We start from the raw sequence: 21833 nt of genomic DNA, 5'->3' as shown, positions 1-21833 counted from the left end.
TATGCCAAGACCACCTCTGGGAGGGAAATGTTTTACCATTCTTGGTACTATATGAGGACATCTAGAGGGACATGCAGCTGCAGAGGTCCTACTCATGGGGAACTTCAATGCTAGAATTAGGGACATTTAGGCAGAGATTGTAAATTTCCAGGACGATGCCATCATACTTCTATCTACATAGGTAGAGTTCAGTCGTGGATCACAGGGTTGTACTTTGTCTATAGTCACAAAGTAGGGGAGACATTTGCTAGAGATGTTGAAATACCCTCTACAGGTTAGTCACCACTAACTTGGGGGGTTCTAGGATCTCCTCTATCTCGATGCTAACTTGCAAGCTAAACCATGGTCAATATACAAGCAGAGGGACACCTTTGGTATAGGCTATTGCGTCACCAGCCAGGGGTAGATCCCTTAGGATCACCCCTAAGCTAGATGCCAGGCAACCCCCGACCATCGTCCATCCCATGTAAAGACTGCGCATCCCATACCATGCAGCCCCATCCGCGCACATATGTCATTAGGGGCCCAATGACATAGAGACCGACTCCTGCACTTTCACCCGTCGAAGTCTAGCCAGAGGATGACCATAGAATTCTTTTTGTGGTAGACTTCAAGCCAGAGGCAATAGGGGACACGTTGCAATCAAGACCGAGAGCAAAATATGTTTGACTCACCCTCGAACCGACCCTCATATGAGAGGACCATAGACATCTCCTTTTTATATTTGACTTTGGGAGATAGACCACTGGAGTGACAATGCTCGTTAGACGACAAGCTATCTCCTAGAACATTAGGTCCCGTCACTCAGATGGTCAGCTGATCGGACAGCCCATTGATGGGGATCTCCCTCTCCTTTCTTTCCTTCTTGATGTGTTTTTTTTGGGGCTCTCATACGGATAGGCATTTGTGTGGTCTCTCTCTCTAATCCTATCTCCTACCTCCTCCTGCTTGCTGCCTACTCTCCCCTCCCCCCCCCCCCCCAAAACAAAAAATAAATGAAAAAAATAAAATAAAATCTCTCTCTCTCTCTCTCTCTCTCTCTCTCTCTCTCTCCTGTCTCTCTCAGTCCGTCTCGCCCTTCTCTCTTAGCCCTATCTTCTCAGCCCATCTAGCTCAGACCTCTTGCTCATCCCCATCTCGTTTAGACATCTCTATCTCTCTCACAGACCCAACCCTGTCCAGCTCATCAGTCCCGCTCCACTCAGCCTACCTAACCTCACTGTCAGGCGCCACCTCGTGCGCCACCAGCTGACCTAGTTTCAAGATTACAAGGTCGCCCTCATTGGTTAGGGTAGCAGCAACAGGTCGCCTCGGGTAGCAGTAGCACACCTCCAACGGCTTGTTTTTCCCTTTCCCAGACAGCCTGTTTTCAGCAACTGTAGTAGGTTGAGGGAGGCGATTCGCCATTCCGAGCTGACTCCCCCAGCCCAGCTCCAGGGGTTAAGGTACAACAAGGGGGAAGGCAGCCAAAGGTCACCGTGGAGAAGCAATGTGTCACCTCCACTGACCCCTGCAGCAAAGAAACTCTCCTACTCTGCCATTGCTTCAGCCCCCCCCTTCCCCTTCTTATGCCCTAACTTTTCAGAGATATCAGAGCAAGCTTGACCTGCATGAGCAGATTTATCTCTTGCACCTAGAACTTACAGATGTGAAGCTCCGAATTGCTTCTTTGGAGAAGCAAGTCTTGGACATGAACAACAAGGGAAGCAAGAGGTGATCAAAGAGGTTTTGCAGCCCTACACTACAATAGCACGTGCACCACAACTTGTGACTAAAGTACAGGAAATATTACTACCCAACTCAAGTTTATGAAGCAGGAACTCACACCCACTGTGAACTCCAAGATTGATAAATGTGATGTTTACAAGGAGGTAAAGAGCAAGAAACCAGGGCTGCCAATGATTGGATTGCATGCATAGAAGGGTTACCAGAAGGTTGGAGTATAGGAGATGGCAGATATGGGGCGCCCAATTTTGCATGTGGCAGGAGGGCAACCAGCATAAAAGAGTGTTGGGATATCTCAAGGTGTATGCCCCAGGCACACCTTGGGTTCTATGTGTGTGTGCTAGAGGCACAGTTAGGTGCTCATAAGCACTGTTAGGTGGTAGATGCCACATAGGATGATTGAGAGATTCTAGGAGCTGATTGAGGAGATGATTGTGGAGCTTCAGAGGTCATCAGTGATGTCAGTGATCATGTAAGAGGTGCCTACATAAGGACCTCACCTTTCTTCATTCCATAATCAAGAATTCTCATTTTGTGTTCACTTCATGCTTTCCCTTCAATTCCTCAACATGGTATCAGAGCCCTATGATCCTCCTTGAGCCCATTTGTGCCACATCATCTTCTTCTTCTCCATCTTCTTCTTCTTCTTCATCTCCACCATTTCTTCCCCTTCTTCCCAAAACTTGCTAGAGCTTGTTCTCCCTCGTCGCTTCACCATTCTCCAAGTCCTTCTGGCTAGAGATGCTCCTAGTATGGGCGAACTTTCACCTGCAAGGAATTGAAGAAAGGTCGTCTCTGCTGGTCGCCATTTCCCGAAAATCGTCGAAACTCTCTTCTGCGTATTCTCTGTTTCTGCTCCACCTTTCTCTAATTCCTTTTAGGGGAAGCTTCTCTATACCTTGGGCTATCTTGTGTTGAAATTTGAGCTGCAATGGCTGCATATTCAAGGAGAAAACACGGAAAAACCAGTCGACTTTCAAGCAGCTAGCTATGGCGACGTGACGTGGAATTGCGCCTCTCCTCCTCAGTGAATCTTCTCTGGTATATGAGCTTTGTTTCTACCTAGAAAGCCCTTTTTTCTTTGCTTTGAAGAGTGAGATACAAGCCCTACAAGTTCAGGCCTCTGTTTTGGATAGTTTTGACAAGGTTGTGAGTTTGATGCTACATTATATGCTATTTTAGCATTTCTGATGTTTTAAAGTGATGAATAGCATCAATACAACTGTGGCTACAGCTTTGTTTTAAGTTGCTATACCTGGATTTGCTTGGAATACTTTCAAGTGAAAGCATCATTGATTACCTCTATGAAGCATGCAAGTGAAAGCATCATTGATTTGTAGTATGGAATTTGGTTACAAGTCTTTGCTATTCTAAATGCTTGTATTTTGAAGCTCTTCAACTCTTTCTAGCCTTGTAAGAGAGTAGACACTGCCCATTCTGGGTTAGACCCTCTCATGGCTACCATCTTGAATATGGATAAGTTCAATGGTAAAGGCTTTCACACATGGCAGATGAAGGTTAAGTTTGCATTGATGAGGAAAAACCTCTGGGGGCTTGTCAAACCGGCTTCAACTTCTTCTTCAACAGCCTCTAATGTTGGAGAATCCTCGGCTCCAACACACCCGGCAAGAGATCGTGCTAGAGAGGAGAAAGCCTATGGCATCATTGCTCTTGCCTTAGGAGATGACTATATTCATCACATCTCTGACTTAGACTCTCCTTCAGAAGCTTGGCAGAAGCTTGACATTATTTTTGGTGCTAGCTCTCACATCTCAAAATTGTCACTTAAGATTGCTTTCTTTGAATTGAAGATGGTTAGTGGCACTCCTCTGGCTGCCCTTGTCAATCTTATGTGGAGTCTCATGACTCAACTTGCTTCTATCAACTCTCCAATCACTACAGATGATGCAATGGCAGTATTGCTCAAAAGGATGCCTGAAGATTATGATCATGTTGTTATCACTTTGAAAAATCTTCCTAATCCTAATCTTGAAGGTCTTATTTCTGCTCTTCAAGAAGAAGAAAGGCACATGGAACTCCGGAGAGGCAATGACACAGCCTATGCCATAAAATTTCAAAAGGGCAAGTTTTCACCTTGCAAACATTGTGGGAAGACTAATCACCTCTCAAAAGATTGCTTCAAGATCAATCCATGCAAACACTGTGGCAAAAACAATCACCATGAAAAGTATTGTAGAGCAAAAAAGGAAGCAACTACAAAGTCAGAAACTGCCAATCTACTTTCATTTGATGAGTCTTCACATGATGAAGATTATGCTTTTTGAACCATCTCCATATATGCTCCAGATCTCTCTTTTTATGTTGAGTCAAGGTACTCAGCTTGGATAGTCCTCCAAAATGAATGAAATAAACTATTGTGTTCTTTGTAAACACCTCTGGTCACCATATGATGTAGGCCATGTATATGTGTTTAGCTCCATGGTACCTCCTGCAGACATTGTGTGCATGTACATGTAGGGGACATAATCATTGGAAGGTCTTATGTATCCCTTTGTTTGACTTCACACCCTTGGGAGCCCTTGCTAGCATGAGATCCTAGCCATAGATTTATCCTTGACCACCATGAGATGGCTTGAGACACTATGAGACTAGATGTATCCTTGACATAGCCTGAGGCATTCCCTTGAGGGGGGGTTTGTTGGGATATCTCAAGGTGTATGCCCCAGGCACACCTTGGGTTCTATGTGTGTGTGCTAGAGGCACAGTTAGGTGCTCATAAGCACTGTTAGGTGGTAGATGCCACATAGGATGATTGAGAGATTCTAGGAGCAGATTGAGGAGATGATTGTGGAGCTCAGAGGTCATCAGTGATGTCAGTGATCATGTAAGAGGTGCCTACATAAGGACCTCACCTTTCTTCATTCCATAATCAAGAATTCTCATTTTGTGTTCACTTCATGCTCTCCCTTCAGTTCCTCAACAAAGAGGACCCATAGGGCTGAAAGCAAGGAAATCGCCTTTTTGAGAAGAAAGCTATTGCTTTCTAGAGAAAAATGCCTATTTTTGGCAAGAAAAGCACGCCCAGCTTTTAGAAACCACATGCTTTCTACCTGGCTGGCCTAGTCTATAAAATACGGGCCTCTATGCTCCTAATTGTATGGAGAATCCAAGTTCTATCAGCTTCACGCTATACCGTGAGCTAATTGTGAAGAGTTTTCTATTGCAATAAAGACCTCCCGGGGGGGGGATGTTGCAGGCCTTATTTCTGGGCGTGGCGTCTTGTTCTCTTTCTCCCTCTCTCTCCCTTTATTGTGATTCATGTTTCAGTTCCATCGTTGAGTTTTGATTGCTGTGTCCAGCCAGTCCTCAAATTTTTTTTTGAAGTGCTGAGTACTTAGATCTGTTGCAAATCGAATATTGAAGGTGCTTCAAGAAAGGTTTCAGGTTTCTCCCCCTAACAACACTTAGTGGTTGAGTTAATAGTTGAGTGAGTTTTAGATTTATCATAATGATAGCCCTCTTAGATCTTATTCTTGCAATCTCAATTCAGCTAAGCTCCACGTTTTAAAGCTTTCTCCATCACATGGAGGTCCTTCCATAGGACAATGATTAGAGAAAATGAGGGTAGATAGGGTCTATCATTGCTATAATGCATAGGACCTTGAGATGATAGCCCACTATTTGTGGAGCTATCAAGCGGCTCAAAGTATCTAGTAGTGCTCCCTCAGGATGGTGGCTAGGATGTGACGTACATTGTGTAACTTCACCTTGGGCATGGCAACTTAATTGACAAAGAGACAACCCATTGAGATGGTCTCTCGAGCTTCCAAGAGGATGGATGGACTAAGTGCACTGGCTTGGATATTTAGGACTCAGCCCCTCCCTCACCAAAGACACGAGTTCTCTATGAAGGAAAGCGTCTAAGAGACGGTTGCGAGCGTCACAGCTTGGACTATCTGGGTTGTGCGTGTAATTTAGTAATTGGGAGCAGGGGCAGTAGACTCAGCCCTCATATCTAGCAAGATATCATCTTTACCTTGCGAGCCCAATGGGAGCAAGGCGAGGAAGACCGCTGTGAGGCTGGAATGTTTTTGCAAGGCAAGACTGCATGCATTTTTTACACTCATGGATGGAGGAATCTTCTGGTTGTTCAGCCCTCCATCCCAATTGTTGGCACTTGTTTCCGCAATACTCTAGGCAGTGAATTGGGATCCTGAGAAGCAGGTTGCATAGCAGCCAGCTACCCATTTTGATTGGAAAGCGTCTTATGAATTGCTGATAGAAGATTCTTTTCTTGGGTTTTTTGTTTTTTTAAAGAATCATTGAATGGATGTTGAATGATGACATTTATTGTTGTGATGCACGTTCTTGATTTATGGGGATATAAAGATAATTTAAGGGGAAATTAAGATTACATTCCTAATTCACATGATCAGATAATCATGCATTAGGGGACACTAACTAGGGATGAGGAATATCCTTGAGCTAGCATGGATGTCCCATTAGTAGAGATAATCCAAGAAAAGCAAGGCTAAACCAGGAAAAGTGAGGCTTTATGGAAAAGCAAAAACATTGGCGCATGATATCTTCAATTGGAGTTGAATGCTAAGAAAAGCCAGAGCTAGGCTTGCTGGGTTTCAGTTCATTGTTTGCAAAGACGCCTTCCCCGTATGCAAAGACATATCTACAACACAAGAAAACAGTGAGCATGATAGATCTGCAAGAGCATATTTATTATTTACCGCAGGAAATTCGTGAGCTCAAGCTTAGAATTGCAGCTCTAGAAAGGAAAAACACTGATATGGAAGGGAAAAGGAAAGCATGGAATCATTCAGGAAGTGTTACACAAATATACTTCATAATAGGAACAAAATATTTGCAATATTATAACTGAAACTTAATATAACTCGGAACAAATAGCTATGTGAAAACTGGTTTCACCACCCTCTTTACTGAAGTCTTAGCCTCGAGATAAACTTTCAAACCATATAAATATTCTATGTTCTTGAAACAACAAACTTCTCTCCAAAACTTTGTTGGGGCAGACTCCCCAAAAAGTTCAAACATCATGGAGATTCCCATGAGTCGAACCATGCTATAGCTTTCTGGTATAAAGGAGATTCTTGCCCACTATCATAAGAAAACTTTGACGTATCGTCCTGTTGCTCTATATATCATATCATAAATTCAACTTGCCTGCTCTCCAGTCTGCAAGGTTACTAATGGGGTTAAAGTCCCAACCACCCATCTGACTTTTCAAAAGAAAAACCATCTGTATTGGCAATAGCCTTGAATTTCGGAGGGGGAGAATGCAGGGCAGAGGAAGAGGGAGGAGGGGAGGAGGGCTGTGGAGGGGGGTCAAGAGGGGGGGAAGGACGTTGATGACTGGGTGGAAGGGGAGGGGAGAAGGACGGGGAGGTGAGGGGGGAATGTAGGCAAGGAATGAGGATAAGGGGAGGCGACGTACAAGCAAGGTGGGAGGGGAGGCGAGGGCTGTGCAGGGTTGTGAGGCGAGGGCGGGATGGAGGGCTGGTGAGGGGAGGTGACATGTAGCTTAGGGGGAGTGGCAGGGGAGGCAAGGGCTGCATAGGGAAGGTTGGGGGTGGGAGAGAGCAGAGGGTTGTAGAGGCGAGGGGTAGGGAGAGGGTATGGGGAGGGAGATGATGGAGAGTGGGGAGGGAGGATTAACTTTATTAATTATTCCATCAGGGAGGAGGCTGAGAGTGGAGGGAAAGGCGAGGCCGGGGGGTGAAGGAGGTGAGGAGCTGCTGCAAACATGGGGGGGGGAATTGACTTGGGGATATTAGTAGATTACTTACTTGATTGGGGGGCCATGAATCTAGGTTAATTTTTCATTTTTAATGGGGCCCCCTTCCAACTTACATTAACCAATTGATTTTTCAGCGGGGGGGAGGACAAATTAATGGGATTTTTTATTTTCCATTTGACAAAGGTACATATTGGATCTCAATGTGTTTTGTGTATGTATGAAACACAGGATTTCGTGCTACCGCACAACAACACTCTGATTGTCAGTGAGTATGGGGGAGTAGATGGCTGCAAATTAGATCTACCATCAGCCTCTTGAGCCATACATATTCAACAGTAGTTGTGAAGGTTGCCGTGTACTCATCTTCACAAGATGATGTTGCCATAGTGGATTGTTTCTTGCTCAACTAAGAAATGCGTGAACTGCCAATAATGAAACAATTCCACTTGTGGAATACCTTGTATCAGAATCTTGGCCCACTCTGAACCATTGAAATCATGCAAGTCAGAGTCACCTCCCCAGACATTGAATAGACCAAGAGATTGAGTATCCCTCAAACATATGAAAACCCGCTTTACAGTATATCAATGCTGTGTCTTTGGGCTGTGCATATACTTGCTTAAAAGGGATACAATGAAGTGAATATCGGGATGGGTATCGCAGAGGGTATACAACAGCAGTCAGCTAAGATGATATGATGCTCACAGCTTACTGTGTTGTACAAGGATCAAGGATCCAAGTCAGCCCATAGCAAGAAGTCCTAGGACTCCACCATGGTGGAAACAAGCAGCGGAAGCAGAACCAGGCTTCAAAGGATAGCAATGGCTATGGCGGTTTCTTGGATGCAGCAACCCAAGCGACGATTACCCGTGCTAGAAAAAGCCTCTCCACACGAGCCCAATCACCTTTGATAGATTAGGACCCCAACATGAGCTACCATACATATGAAGGAATGCAATGAGCACAATGTGAGCAATGTGAGCAAGAGTGTAAAAAAGGAGAGCAAGATAGCCACACACAGTTGTATTGGAATGAGAAAGAAAACAATCCAAGATTGGGGGTTTTGTCTACATACATTGGTCACTGCCATGAATTATGGCTATAATTCTAACACCCCCCTGCAATGCCAATGTGATGATATACAAGGAAATGATCAATCACCAAATGGAGATAAGTTCAGGGCACTGCGAGATGCCTCAAACTTCTCATGTGGAAGTGCTTTGGTGAATATGTCTACAACATTGTCATTTGTGGACACATAGATCATACTCTCCCTTGCGTGCAACTTCTCTCTGACATAATGATAGTGAACCTCAATGTGCTTCGTGCGAGCATGAAACACAGATTCTTGGCCACTGCTATAGCACTGAGACTATTAGTGAGAATTGGAGAAGGACCCTCCAATGAGAGATGAAGATCAGCAAATAAACAGCGCAGCCAAACACACTCAACTGTTAGCTGTGAAAGGTGCCTTGTACTCAGCTTCACATGAGAAGGTAGCCACAGTAGTTTGTTTCTTGCTCAACCAAGAAATGCAAGCATGACCCAAAAAGAAACAATTGCTCAATCAAAGTCACTGTAAGCACGCATCTACAAGTGATCCCCCCTAGGAAACATCAAGACATAAGACTTAGTGCCTTGTAAGTAACAAAAAATGCGAGCCTGCCAATGCGAAGTCCTTGGGTTGTGCATGTATCTGCTCACGTGTGAAACTGCAAATTGAATATCAGGCCGAGTATTGCACAAATAAATGAATATCAGGCGGAGTATGGCTGTAAAGTGTAGCATCAACTGGTTCACCTCCACCATACATGGTAAGCTTCAGCCCTGGCTCCATGGGAGTGGCTATAGGCCTGCAATCTTGCATCTTGAACCGATCCAAAAGCTTCTGCACATAATTGGATTGAGACATAATGATGCAACGTCTCTCTTGTATGAACTGGATCCCCCAATAAAAATGAAGCATGCCCAAATCTGACATGTCAAAAGTAGCTCTCAACTCAGCCTTGAAATCTGCAATTTTTCCTTCGTTGGACCGTGTGAGCAGCAAATCATCTACATAAAGAATGATGACCAAAATATCCCCCCCATCCTTCTTGATGTAGAGGGTACTCTTAGTTGGACTATTACTGAGACCCTTGTTGGTCAGAAATGCATCAGTCTTTGAGTACCAAGCATGTGGAGTCTGTTTCAGCCCATACAAAGCTTTATTCAGCTTGCAAACTTTATGTGCGTTCCCTGATACCTCAAAGCCTAGAGGTTGCTTAACATAAACCTCTTCCAACAAGTCTCCATTAAGAAAAGCTGTTTTTATATCCAATTGATGAATTCCAATCAAAATGTGCAGCCATGGCAATATTGTAGTCATCCTGGAAGTAGGAGCAAATGTCTCCTCATAATCAATGCCCTTTTGCTGAGCGTAGTCTTTTGCAACCAGCCTTGCCTTGTACCTGTCAATTGATCCATCTAGCTTTCTCTTTACTTTGAAAACCCATTTGGTACCTATTGCATGTTTCCCTCATGGCAAATCCACAAGATTCCAGGTCTGATTTTCATCAATGGACTGCAACTCATCCTTCATGGCTTTCATCCAATGCACATTTTCCTTAGCCTCTTCAAAAGAATCAGGCTATTCTTCATCCAAAAGTGTACCTGCAAAAGGCTGAATCAACAAAATGTGTCCCCTCTTCTTGTCTGGTTGCATTGCGAGTTCTGCAAGGCAAAGGAGCATCAAGTTTACTCTCCTTGAGAGTTTGGAGCAGCCAATGTGGAACTGATTTTGCTGCTTGTATTTCTGTCCTTTCCTGCCTAACTGTAGCTTCCATTGCCTGTGGTGAACTAAATTAGCTTGGGGCTGAATCAGGGCATCTGGAACGAGAGGGACTTGCTGTAAATCTTGATTTTCAGAAGGCATATCAGCTCCAAGACCCAAAGAAATGGGTTATAAACCTTCAAACACATGAGCAGAGTCTGAAGTAGCGAGCATATCAAATTCAGCATATATATGAGCTGAATTTTCAGAAAAGATCACATCTCTGCGAATAAAGATCTTGCGTGTAGCAGGATCATAGAGACGATATCCCTTGCTTTCCGCGCTATACCAACCAAAATGCATTTTAGTGCCTTGTCTTCTAGCTTATGACGAAGCTCTTTAAGTCTATGTGCATATGCTACACAACCAAACACATGGAAATGATTCACTGAAGGCTTCTTCCCATACCAAGCTTTATATGGTGTCATAGTTTTTAAAGCCTTCGTGGGAGCACGATTCAAGACATAATTGGCACACAAAAGACCTTCAAGCCAAATTTTGTGAGGTAGTTTCTTGCTTGTAAGCATGCATCTATCTATCTCCATGAGAGTACGCTTTTTGAGGAGTAAGCCTCATTGTGAGTTTATGACTGATGCCCTTTTCCTTCAAATATGCCTGAAAAGCATGTGAAATATACTCCCCCCCTCTATCTGTGCGTAAAGTCTGTACCTTGAGCTCGGTCTCATTTTCAACTTTGGCAACAAAATGTCAAAAATGAAGAAAGACTTCTGATTTTTCCTTCAAACCATACACCTAAGTGTATCTGGAATAGTCATCGATAAATGTGACAAAATATAGATATCCACCCAAGGCAGGAGTCCTCATGGGACCACAGACATCACTGTGAATGAGCTGTGATTTACGAGCAGCTCTTACTTCACCGTCTTTCTTGAAGGGAAACCTATGCATCTTGCCAAGTATGCATCCTTCACATGTATGAGGAGGAGGCGACTCAAAGGAGGTAAAGCGTCAACCATTTCAAACTTTTGAAGTGTCATCAAGCTGCCAAAATTCATGCCCATATCTAGCATGCCATAACTCCGCATTTTGCATAGCAGGAGTGGGAGTAGAAACTGCAAGTGCATGATCTAGTCTTTTCTCATAAACATCAAGTTGAAAAAGACCACGAAACAATGTACCAGATAGTCTCAAGGCATAATCATTTTCTCGGTCTCGAACCGCGCACTTGTCATCCTCAAAGACAACTTGAAATCCTCCTCTATTGAGAGAGGACATTGAAAGCAAATTCTTCTTGATTCCTGGTACATAAAGCACATCATAAATTCTGAAATTTGTGCCATCTGTGGCTGTAAGTACAATCTCACCAATACCACAAACTGAATAAGAAGAATTATTTGCACAAGACACTTTTTCCAACGGGTGGAGAATGCAGAGTATCAAACAAGCACTTCTTGGAAGTGATATGTTTGGAGGCATCACTATCAAAATACCGAGTATTCAATGTCTCATTGACATTGAAAGTGCATGCATCCTTTGAAGAATCATAACTGCAAGTCAAAAAAGCATACTCATCCTCCACAAAGGTGACTATAATAGCAGGGACCAGCCACAGTACTATCAAGATTGCAAGTCAAAAAGCCATATTCCTCTCCCACCAAGTTGGCTGTAGCATCACCTTCATGTGCATGAGAGGCTGATGTATCCGAGACAGCCATAATGGAGTCTTTCTTTTTCTCCTTAGCAATCCTTTTCCTACGTTCTTGAATGTGATGACCAGGCTTTTTGCAGTAATGACATCTCCCCTTCTTCTTGGACTTCTTTGCATCATTCTTAGCCTTTTGTGAAGGCTGTCCAAAATCAGCTTTGGGCTGATTATTTGCCGGCTGATTGGTATACTGCTTCCCTTTCCCTTTTGGCTTGAACTTGGAAAGCATGGCATGTTCACTTGCTTGTGTGGCCATATTTTTCCGTGTCTCTGTAACAAAAGCCCTATCAACTCATGAAAGGTGAAAGGGTTGCCACCCTCCCTCGATGACAAATTCAATGAGGTGTGAAAGCCATGATAAGACAAGAGAATTCAGAGTGGTAGTGACCATCCTTGAATCTGGAATGATCTCATCAATATTTAATAATTGCTCTCGCAAATCCTGAAGTTTGGTGAGGTGATAAGACATAGAGTCACCCTCATCCATGTGAGTATGAGTCAACTCTCTCTTCAGGAATGAAACTCTTGCATCATTGTGGGCTGCAAACATACTCTCAAGTATATTCTAAGCTGCCTTAGAGGTCTTGCGTGACCGAATATGCGGAATAATAAACCTCTTCACAGAAAGAGAAATAACAGGTAGTGCCTGTACATCACGAGAATCCCATCTCTTCTGCTCTTTTGTGGGAGCAGCAACTGCATCAATTGAACATGGTACTTGTCATGTACTTGTCCTCTACCTCTTCTTCCACCTTGCTGGGGAGGAGTGGCAAGTGCAACATTTTCTGGTCTTGTCTAATCCCCAGTCACATAATCCCACATATTTTTGGCAACTAAAAGATTGCAAACCATGAAACTCCATAAAGAGTAGTTGGTATCCTCTTGTGTGAGGACGCCAAAAGCATCATTGGGATTGTTTTGGGCCATGAATGTCAAAGAAAATGCAGCAAATACTGATGATAAACTTCCCTTCTTGGGAGTAGAGATGCACAACACAAATCCCTTCCGGGATATTGATGCAAGCTGCAAAAATAAAATAAAATCTGCCCACCACTAACACCTCATTGTCTCAGTCAATCAGAGGCTCAAAATGCAACATCCCAAAAGCATGAACCCACCACTAAATTTGCCAAATCTGCCTACAAAACACCTGTAAAGTGGCAAAAATCCCCAAATCTTGCAAAATGGGTGTCCAAAACCAAAAGCCCGAATTTGCCGGGGGAAATTGACCCGAAATTGGGGCAAATGCAAGAAAAGCCTCAAATTTTGCACTAAGAAAATCTGCGCAAATTACAATCCCTTCTGGGATTCAAAATGCAATCAAGCAAAAATTGATATGCCCCAACATCTGCTTGAATCTTGCTAAAAAAACATCCACATGTATACAAAAATGTACGTTGTTGGGTAGTAAGAGGTGCTGTACGGACATGTATGGGCAAGTACAGTCAGCATAGCCAAATACGGACAGGAGGCGTAGGGATTCGAAGCAGGAGCAATGTACGAAGATGTGTAGGTACGGACGGCTCGCAGGTAGGTCAAATCAATGGAGCAGGAAGATAATTAGTCCGTATGGTACGGATTGTACGACGGCGGTACAATGAACTGTATGGCAGAGTACGACAGTACGGCACTGTGCTGAGGTACAGATTGTTGATGACGCTGTACAAAGGTTCACGGGCTGTACAACAGCGTGGTGTACGGACAGGAAGCACATGAGCACGTGCTATACGGGAGTCAGTCCCGTACATATTGTATGGACTGTACGACGAGATGTACAGCAGGAATCAAAGGCGGGCTGCAGAGCTTGGCGTCGATGAACCTGCAGAAGCAAATGTCAAGCTAAAGCTCGACAGGGGAGCTGGTCCAGCAGATGCACAAGGTGCTGAGCAAGAATTTGAACTTGCTCTGATACCAATTGAAGGAATGCAATGAGAGCAAGGTGAGCAATGTGAGCAAGAGTGTGCAAGAAAGGAGAGCAAGAGAGCCACACACAGTTGTAGTGGAATGAGATAAGAAAACAATACAAGATTGGGGGTTTTGTCTATGTGACAAAACCTAACCAACTCACTAACTATAGTTAGGGGGGGAAACCTCTAATGAGGGAAAAGTGCCCCTAATCCACTTATTAGTCATACATTGGTCACTGCCATGAATTATGGCTAAAATTCCAACGACATATGGGCTGGATGGACCAAAGAATCAAAGAGAAGAGACTTGGTCTAGGAATCCTGGAAAGGAGAGTGAATCGCTTGTGCTCAAGCTTGGCAAGTACGACATACTCCTTACTTAGTTGGGCTTGCATTGCTGGTCTAATCATGAAAATCAAGCCAGAGAAAAGCACTCCCAAGTATGTTCAAGATTCAATTCTCTCTTCCAGCAACCTATTAAAGGTGAATTGCTCTCTATGCGTGATTGCCTTGGATGTATTAAAGATCATAACTTTGGTTTTACCAAGCTTGGCCTTCAGATCATGTGTCTCACAAAAGTGTGAAGTGCATCCAAGTGTCGCTAGAGGCCCTCAACTGAAGAGGCATAGAGGACAAGGAGCCAGTATCTTGATGAAACTCTCAAGGTTGTTGATGTAGAGGCCCAAGAGAGTTGGTGGCAGTGGACAACTTTGTTTGACCCAAATAGTCCTCCCGATCTCCTCTGACCATTCTGTAGCCATTCGAATCTTGCTTCAGACCCACACATAAAGTGCCATGTGCCATGATTGCCTAGATAATCTCCTAACCGTATCCCAAATCCTATAGGCATCTGATTAGATGGGCCCTTCACGGTGTGTCAAAAGCCTTGCGCAAATCCACAAAACAGCAATAAACCCATTGACTCCGTGCTCTAGCCTCCTCAATGAAACCTCACAGTTTGAGGATGTGATCCAGAGTCGCATGATCAGCTCAGAAGCTTGCCTGGCCAACAACTTGGAATCCCGTTTTCAACCCACCCATTGCATTATATTTTTGGTTCCTTAATGTGAAATTGAATTAAGAATCGTGTCATCTGTCACTTTGCTTTTACTTTCTATCACACTTTCAAGGACTTCCCTCAAAACATAAATGCAACCCCTTTTTTTCATAATCAATGCTATTATTAATTGCTTGTGAGACTTATAAAGTACTAATCCAAGTATATTTTTAAATGTGCATGCAGTGTTACACATTCTTGGAGAGTACGTTGTGCACTCTTGCACTTCTGCCACACTTTATTGCCTTCTTCAGAGATGTTGGGCAACACTCTGACTCTGCTGCATACCTTGCAACCACATTTCTTGCATTTGGTGATTTCCTACCTAACTTTTGTTCTTTGAAATTCAATAGTCTAGCCTTGTCCCAATGCATCTTTTCTTTCTCAAAAGAATGCACACAAAATCAATAAGTCTTTGTAAATTTAAGCAAACAAAAACACAGTAGACACCTTTTGATTTTGATATATTTATCAATGGATCCAATTAAATAAGATTATTCATGATGAGCTGCTTGGAAGGCCAGAACACCTTTAAGACCAAAGGAGAGCTTGATTGACTTGGAACACACATACAATCACTAGGATGGAAAAGATCTCCATATGTTCTAGAACATAATGTGGAAGGATGAAGGAATAGGAGGAACATCACATTGTGACCCCTAAGCTTTAATTTATAAATGGGTAGCTCTATAGGCCCGTAAACGTGAAAATCAGCTTGAGTTAACAATGGAGAGGCGACACAATGGAGCTGCTACAAGATAAAGTGTTATTTGCCGATGAAGAGCTATTGGGGAAAGAGGAATGCACATTTGAGTGTGAGCTCCTTAAATCCAAGAATTACCCTTGTTTTAGAGATTGTGTTCAACTGAGCCTGTGGTGTAGGCTCGGGAGTTAGGGTGGCGGGGGGTGGCAAGGCCTAGGAGGACAGCGGGTGACAAGGGTAATTACAGCCAACAGAGGAGCTAAGGATGATGTGGAGGGTTGGAGGGGTGGGCTTGTCTGTTAGCGTAGAGGGGAGAGAGGGGAATCGGTAACAGTCTACGAGAGGGGAGCGGGGGAGGCATGTCGGGCAGGGGAAGTGGTCAAGGAGGGCAGGGGGAGTAGTAGCAGTCAATGGGAGTGGAGAGGACGGAGGCAGAAGGTCGGGCAGCAGGGCAACGGGGAGTGTGCAATTAACCAAGAAGTTCCTTTGTAGCTGCATCATGCACAGTTTTGTATACTGCATGCGCATTGGACATTCGTGCAAGTTGAAATTTTGTCATGAACTGTGGTGGTGGCTATCACGGGGGCGTGAAATTCTAAGTACTTTAATGTACTACAAGACCGTGACAACTTTGGTTTTAAAAGTCCAAGCGTGGGCTTAATAATGTGTAATTAAACGCGGCATGGTGCCTAGCACATAAGCGTAATTAATCCCTAGGCCCAAAGGCATTCCAAGGAATTAAAAGAGTGGTTGTTGGGAAATGATGATGTGACATTTTTAATGGGCCCCCTAGAGGGCCATGTACCTTTAGTGGCCCCCCTAGAGTTCCAGGTGGCTCTAGTGCCTTCTACATGCTCCTTTGCCATTCTTGGACCTTCTTGGGCCTTCTAAACTTCACATGTGTGGTTTTCTCTCTCATCTTCTCCCTTCGTTGAGATTTTGGACTGGTTTTTCAGCCTCCTTCAGCTGAATTTCGTTTTTCTTCATAACTCCTCACCCGTTTGGATTCCTCAACTTCTGTTTGGCCCGATGGCTTCCCCTCTACCTCCCCTTCGTAGTGATATGCTTTTCCCTCCGTGCATTTGGTAGAACGGGCAGAGCTGAGCACTTCTTTTGCTGGTCGAATTTGCAAAAGTGGCTTTTTCTGGACCTTTTTGCTTCTACCGTCTCCTGGGCCTCTCCTCTTGCAAAGCTACAGCTTTCTATTGAATTTCGAGTGGTCCCACGCACTGGTTGACTGGTTTTTCTTAGTTTTGGAGGACTTTCCGGCGATGAAACTTCTCCAAAATCTTCTCAGTGCATTCCTCTCTGAAGCACGCTTCTTTTGAGCCCAAGAACTCCCACTTCTTCGCGACAGAAGTGCTTCTTTTCACATTTTTCAGTGAAATTCTTGCTGGTCGGCTCTTGTAAATGCTCTTTCTTCATGCCTTTGCACTCCTCTTTGGCTGAGAATGCAATTGGGCATTGGCTACTATGTCCTCTTTGCGATTGAGGACTTGGTTCGAGTTTTCAGGGCTTGGTGAGTTGTGATTTTGCTACTGCAATTTCTTTTTGCCATAAGCTATTGGTTGGCCTCGTGTGCCGCCTCTTTCTTGGCTCACAGGTGCCCAGGGAGTGCTACATGAGTCATTCTTTGGTTGGGTACTTTGCTGATTTTATTTTGGAGCTTTGAAAAGCTTTGTGAATACCATCTGGAAACCACTCAAAGAGAGTGCAACTGGGGTGCAGTGTGATTGCATCTGGACAGCCAATGGAATTGCACTCAGAAAAGAGAATGCCTTTGGGTTGAGCCTATGGGTTAAGTGCACTTATGTGACGGTGTTCTATGCTTGAAAGCCTTGTGAAGGCTTAGTGAATTGGGGCTGCGTGCTCAGTTGCAGGGAAGGTCTCCCAGATGCAACTTGTAATCATTTCACTGTGAAATATAAAGAAATACCGAAAGGGGCGCCACGGTGTTTGGGGCCAATCGGGTGCACTTGTCTATGTCTGTTGAGCAGGGGCATTTTAGCCTCCATCCCTTTTTCAATGGTTTTGTTTGTGAACAAATGGGTAAATGCCAAATGGTGATCATGCAATGGTTAATGGTTGTGATATATGCTTTGTGAGCTGTAAATAAGTGCTGAAGTGATTAAAGGTTTAGTTCCACTGCCCTCTGAGTGATTAGAGGCCGGTTTCAGTGGCCTTCATCTCCATATGAGCAGATGCCCAGCTTCTAGCTTTGTTGTGTGTGGTGTGGCCTTCTACCATCAGTGTCCACCCAACAGCTGGTTGAATCTTTGGATGCCAGCTGCATCTGAGTCTGGCTTGTGTTCGCTTCTCCTAAAAGCATAGGTTGCAATAATGTTCTTTTCCTTTCTAGCAATGCAGCTTCTTGGAACAACAAGCAATGCTCAAACCTCTTATCATGCTTCTCTTTTTCCTTCTGCAACTACAAAAGAGCAACCTGCTTCGCATTCAGTTCAACTTTCGGATTATCGTTTGGAGAGGAGGTAAGGACCTCATAGTTTGAGGTGTGAACAGCCTTTTGTGGTCTCACTTAGGCTTTGTGTGGGCCCTTTCTTTCTCAGCATTCATGTTTTCTTGGAGCACCACTTCGTGTGCACGTGTTTTTTAATACCAAAATCTCCTTTGGCCCCCCATCTTGATTCTGGAGTCCTTCTATGGGTATAACCAATGGAGGCATCTTCTTTGTGCCACCTCCCTTTGATCCCAGTATTTTTGTCAATGAAGTTTGCACCTGTGTTGTTTTATTTTTTTTGTTGAAATTCTGATTTGATAGTGTCTGCTATTTTTAAAAATTAGCCCTGTCAAAGCTCTAAATAATAATGTTTACTTTGCAGTGCTAAATGTGGCTTTCGCATTAAGTTTGCTTGGATTTCTTATCATGCACACATCTTTGGTAGCCAGCAACACTACAACAATAGAGGTATAGCTGCTTCTTTGTATTGTGTAATATGATCCATCTTGAAGTTACTGATAGCCTAATATATTTTGTGTGTTCCAGGCTCATGAGAAGAAACGCACTCCAAGGTGGAGATATGATCTAGGTTTCAGGCAAAATTTTGAGCAGGTTATCCACTAATGAATGCCTTACTGATTGGCAACATCTTTTGCAAGGCTGTTCATATAACTTTTTATTGTTTTTTTTTAGTTTTTTTGAAAGAAGGGGGAAGAGGAAAGAGAAGAGGGGACGGGGGGGGGGGGCGCAGCGGGGACGATCAAGGCTTGATGGCTTGCTTTACCTGGAATTGCTTCATATGGCCCTGTGGCAGGTTTTTGGAGCAAGCAAGAGTTGCTGGCTTATCCCAGCATATGCTGACAGAGACGTAAGAAGTATGCCTGCGCTTCAAGGATTAGACTACCCAGTGAGACCTGATTTTGAAGGACAATGACTTTAGTTTTGAAATGGCGTTGGGTTCCATGAGAGACCAACTTATCATTTTATCTATTGGCTACCCTTTACTCTTAGCTTTTCCACTCAATCCCTTTCTGCTGTTGGTCAAGCATTTTCATAGCTTGCGCCTCTTCACCTCTCTTTGTATTGCACATGCGCTTTTGTTGTCATCCTTTTGACTGTCTTGGGAATCCAGTATCAGAATCTACTGATGTGATGGAATCTCCATATTTATTGCACACTGTGTATATTGGTGTTAAAATTGGAAAGTTGCAACCAATTATTTCCAGGTTCGTGTAAAATTATTGAATATATTTCCTTTAATTTTTGTTGATCAAAATTATGTCATTGAAAGAGAGATATAGCAGATACACATTTTTAACTTCTCTTTAGGATCATCTTCCATAAAGGAGACGTGTAAAGTTGAATGCTATATGTTAACTGAGCACAAAAACAGATAGTCATGTGGATCAGTAGTAAACCGGTCCATTCCCATTTTCAATCCCAATCCTGACAGATAGCACCTCGATGCTTTCGTGGCAGATAAATTGACCCTCTGCTTGCACGACTGTGCAGGAAGGATGCAGGCGAACGCTTGTTGGGCGTTTAGTGGGCTTCAGTAGCACATGTTTTCAGTTGCGGATATCAGCAGATCAGCTTGCTTCTAGGCCAAAGATTCAAGATTTTGTCCCTGATGGTAGCATGGAGCAGGGCAGTCTGCATTCGATTGGGCACACCCTCTTTTCAAAGGTCTTTGATCAAGGGGAGCTGATTCGTGGCCCAGTTGTGTGGGATGGGCCTTTGGCTTGGGGATATCTAGCTTGGGATTTATGCACCTGTGTGCTGCCCTCCATCGAGAGGACGTGTCTATCCAACATCAAGATGCTTGGCTTGAGCCTTAGTTCACCAAGATCCAAGGGAGCCTATGGTCCTCCTTTGGCCGTAACCAATATTGTCGTGACTTTACCACTCTTGCCCATTTTCCTCACACACTTCAGCGATTGATTTGTGCAATTTTCCACATACTCTTAATTTTTAGATGGAAAAATTGAGCTGATGGCTGACAAGAAAACAGTCATCTCAGAGGCGTAGTGTAGGGGCTTAGATCGGCTCCAAGCACATCGCATTCCCCTTCGTGGTTTGGCCAGTTCTTCAGTACAGGCATGCCACTTAGTCTTCTTCATGGCTTATGATATTTGTGCTTCCTACCTGATTTTTTAACGACATAGCCCATGGAGGTCTACTATTGTTAGAGTTAGGTTTGAAAGACAAATCTGGGGGCCAATGGAGCCTTGGATATACTCTAGTGGTAGAGAATTAGAGTAGGGAGACAGGTGGGCCATCAATCCATGACCTTTAGGGGCAAGTTCAATTAGTTGCATTCATGGCTCTGGGAGGACCATGTTTTCTTTTAGCTAGATGCCTCACCTTGGAGCCCTCCACATAGGAGTGCCACTAGTTGGAACATCAAGTTTCCATTGAGGTCATTACTAGAATTTGGTCTCGCCTTGGGGTTAGCCTCTGCTCGAGGAGATCTCAAACTTTCTCCATCACGATGACATCCTCGACCTACTTGGTTGATGGGGAGCAGATCACGAGGCAAGATATTCATGAGGTCTCCCCTTGTGTCGAGCAATTTTGTGGAAGGACAGCATATGGGACACTATTGCCAGCATCACATCCTAGAATATATGAATCACTTGTGTTGTGTGTGCTAGCCTTCGTCATGGCTGAGTCTGCCCTTCACCTTCGGAGTGCTGCGACAGAAACTCAGTATGAAGAATTTTTATAAATGGATGCTCAAGTATGTGTGGGGGTGTGGGTTCGTATGTGAGAGAGCATATGCTTATACTATGGTCTACACCCACTGTTGGCCACGGATGACGTCAGTGGGGATGTCATAGTAGCTAGTCCTTGCTATGTGTGATGGTTTTCAACCTTATGGCTATCATGAGATTGAAACTGAACCATATTGTGTTTTTAGAGGATGAATTTGGGCATGTTCCTAGACTCATCTAGATATATGTGGTGTGTGTGTGTGTGTGGTGTGGGAGGGGGGGGAGTAGACTCAACTTGCTATCACCCTCAGTGATAGTTGGCATAATATCATCTATAGTATGTGTAATAGGTAGAGATTTATTCTTGAATTCCGTCTATTCAAACCTTCAATCTTTCAAATAGAATCATCTATACAAAACTGAAATAGATTTCCACATTTTCGATCAACTTCTAGAACAACATGAAAGGAGAGTAATACCGCATATACTGTTGATAAAGCATTACAGAACATAATAGATTCACTCGGAACTGTTCAAACATGTAATATGTCTTGCAACATTCAAAATCTCGGATTGTTGGAAATTGCGCATTCATCGCTCAAAAGCGGTTGGTAGTTGGTACATTGTATCACGCTTCAAAAGTAGTTACATTAACTCCCTCTTTAACATATCACTCCCCATACGTATCCTTTATTCTTCTAGATTATATGTAAAAAGAAATATACTATACTAGTTATACGAGTGGTAATTGTCTCCACTGGCACATTCGATGGAATAATTATTTGTCTCCACATCGAGAGTTGGCTTCCTTAAGTTTGGACTACATTTGTTCAGGTGTGTAGACACTTGCATATTAACATTCACCGTTGCTATCATCTATTCTTGTTTGTTTGTAGCTTTCATTCCTCCCTCTGGTTCATAGTCACATGAAAACCCGTTTCGTCCTCTTCAAAACCTCGAAACGCGAAACAGATGAAATGTTTCGAAATAGGACGAAATGCTCTCAATGAAACCTTTGTTTCGCCCAAATCAAAATAAACATTTTTGCCCCGTTTTTTCT

At 43.7% G+C, this 21833-nt stretch overlaps 1 protein-coding gene across 3 annotated transcripts in view; it reads left to right on the top strand.

Moving 5' to 3' along the window:
• The window catches only part of LOC147906121 (putative protein S-acyltransferase 14), a 63415-nt gene extending 44131 nt beyond the window's left edge, over positions 1 to 19284 (top strand). For all 3 annotated transcript variants that reach the window (XM_087383264.1, XM_087383259.1, XM_087383256.1), the window contains 4 exons: positions 15085 to 15211; positions 18442 to 18527; positions 18606 to 18671; positions 18874 to 19284. In XM_087383264.1, coding sequence (XP_087239390.1) covers positions 15085 to 15211; positions 18442 to 18527; positions 18606 to 18671; positions 18874 to 18993 — 399 coding nt within the window. In that variant the 3' untranslated portion in view covers positions 18994 to 19284. The remainder of the gene's footprint in view (positions 1 to 15084; positions 15212 to 18441; positions 18528 to 18605; positions 18672 to 18873) is intronic.
• Positions 19285 to 21833: the final 2549 nt, after the last annotated feature.

The sequence above is a fragment of the Dipteris shenzhenensis genome, chromosome 1, assembly GCF_047967505.1.
Source record: "Dipteris shenzhenensis isolate YYH24624 ecotype China chromosome 1, Dip_SZ_1.0, whole genome shotgun sequence".
Taxonomy (NCBI): Eukaryota; Viridiplantae; Streptophyta; class Polypodiopsida; order Gleicheniales; family Dipteridaceae; genus Dipteris; species Dipteris shenzhenensis.
The sequence above is the reverse complement of the archived record's forward strand: the minus strand, read 5'-3'. Positions and strand labels throughout refer to the sequence as shown.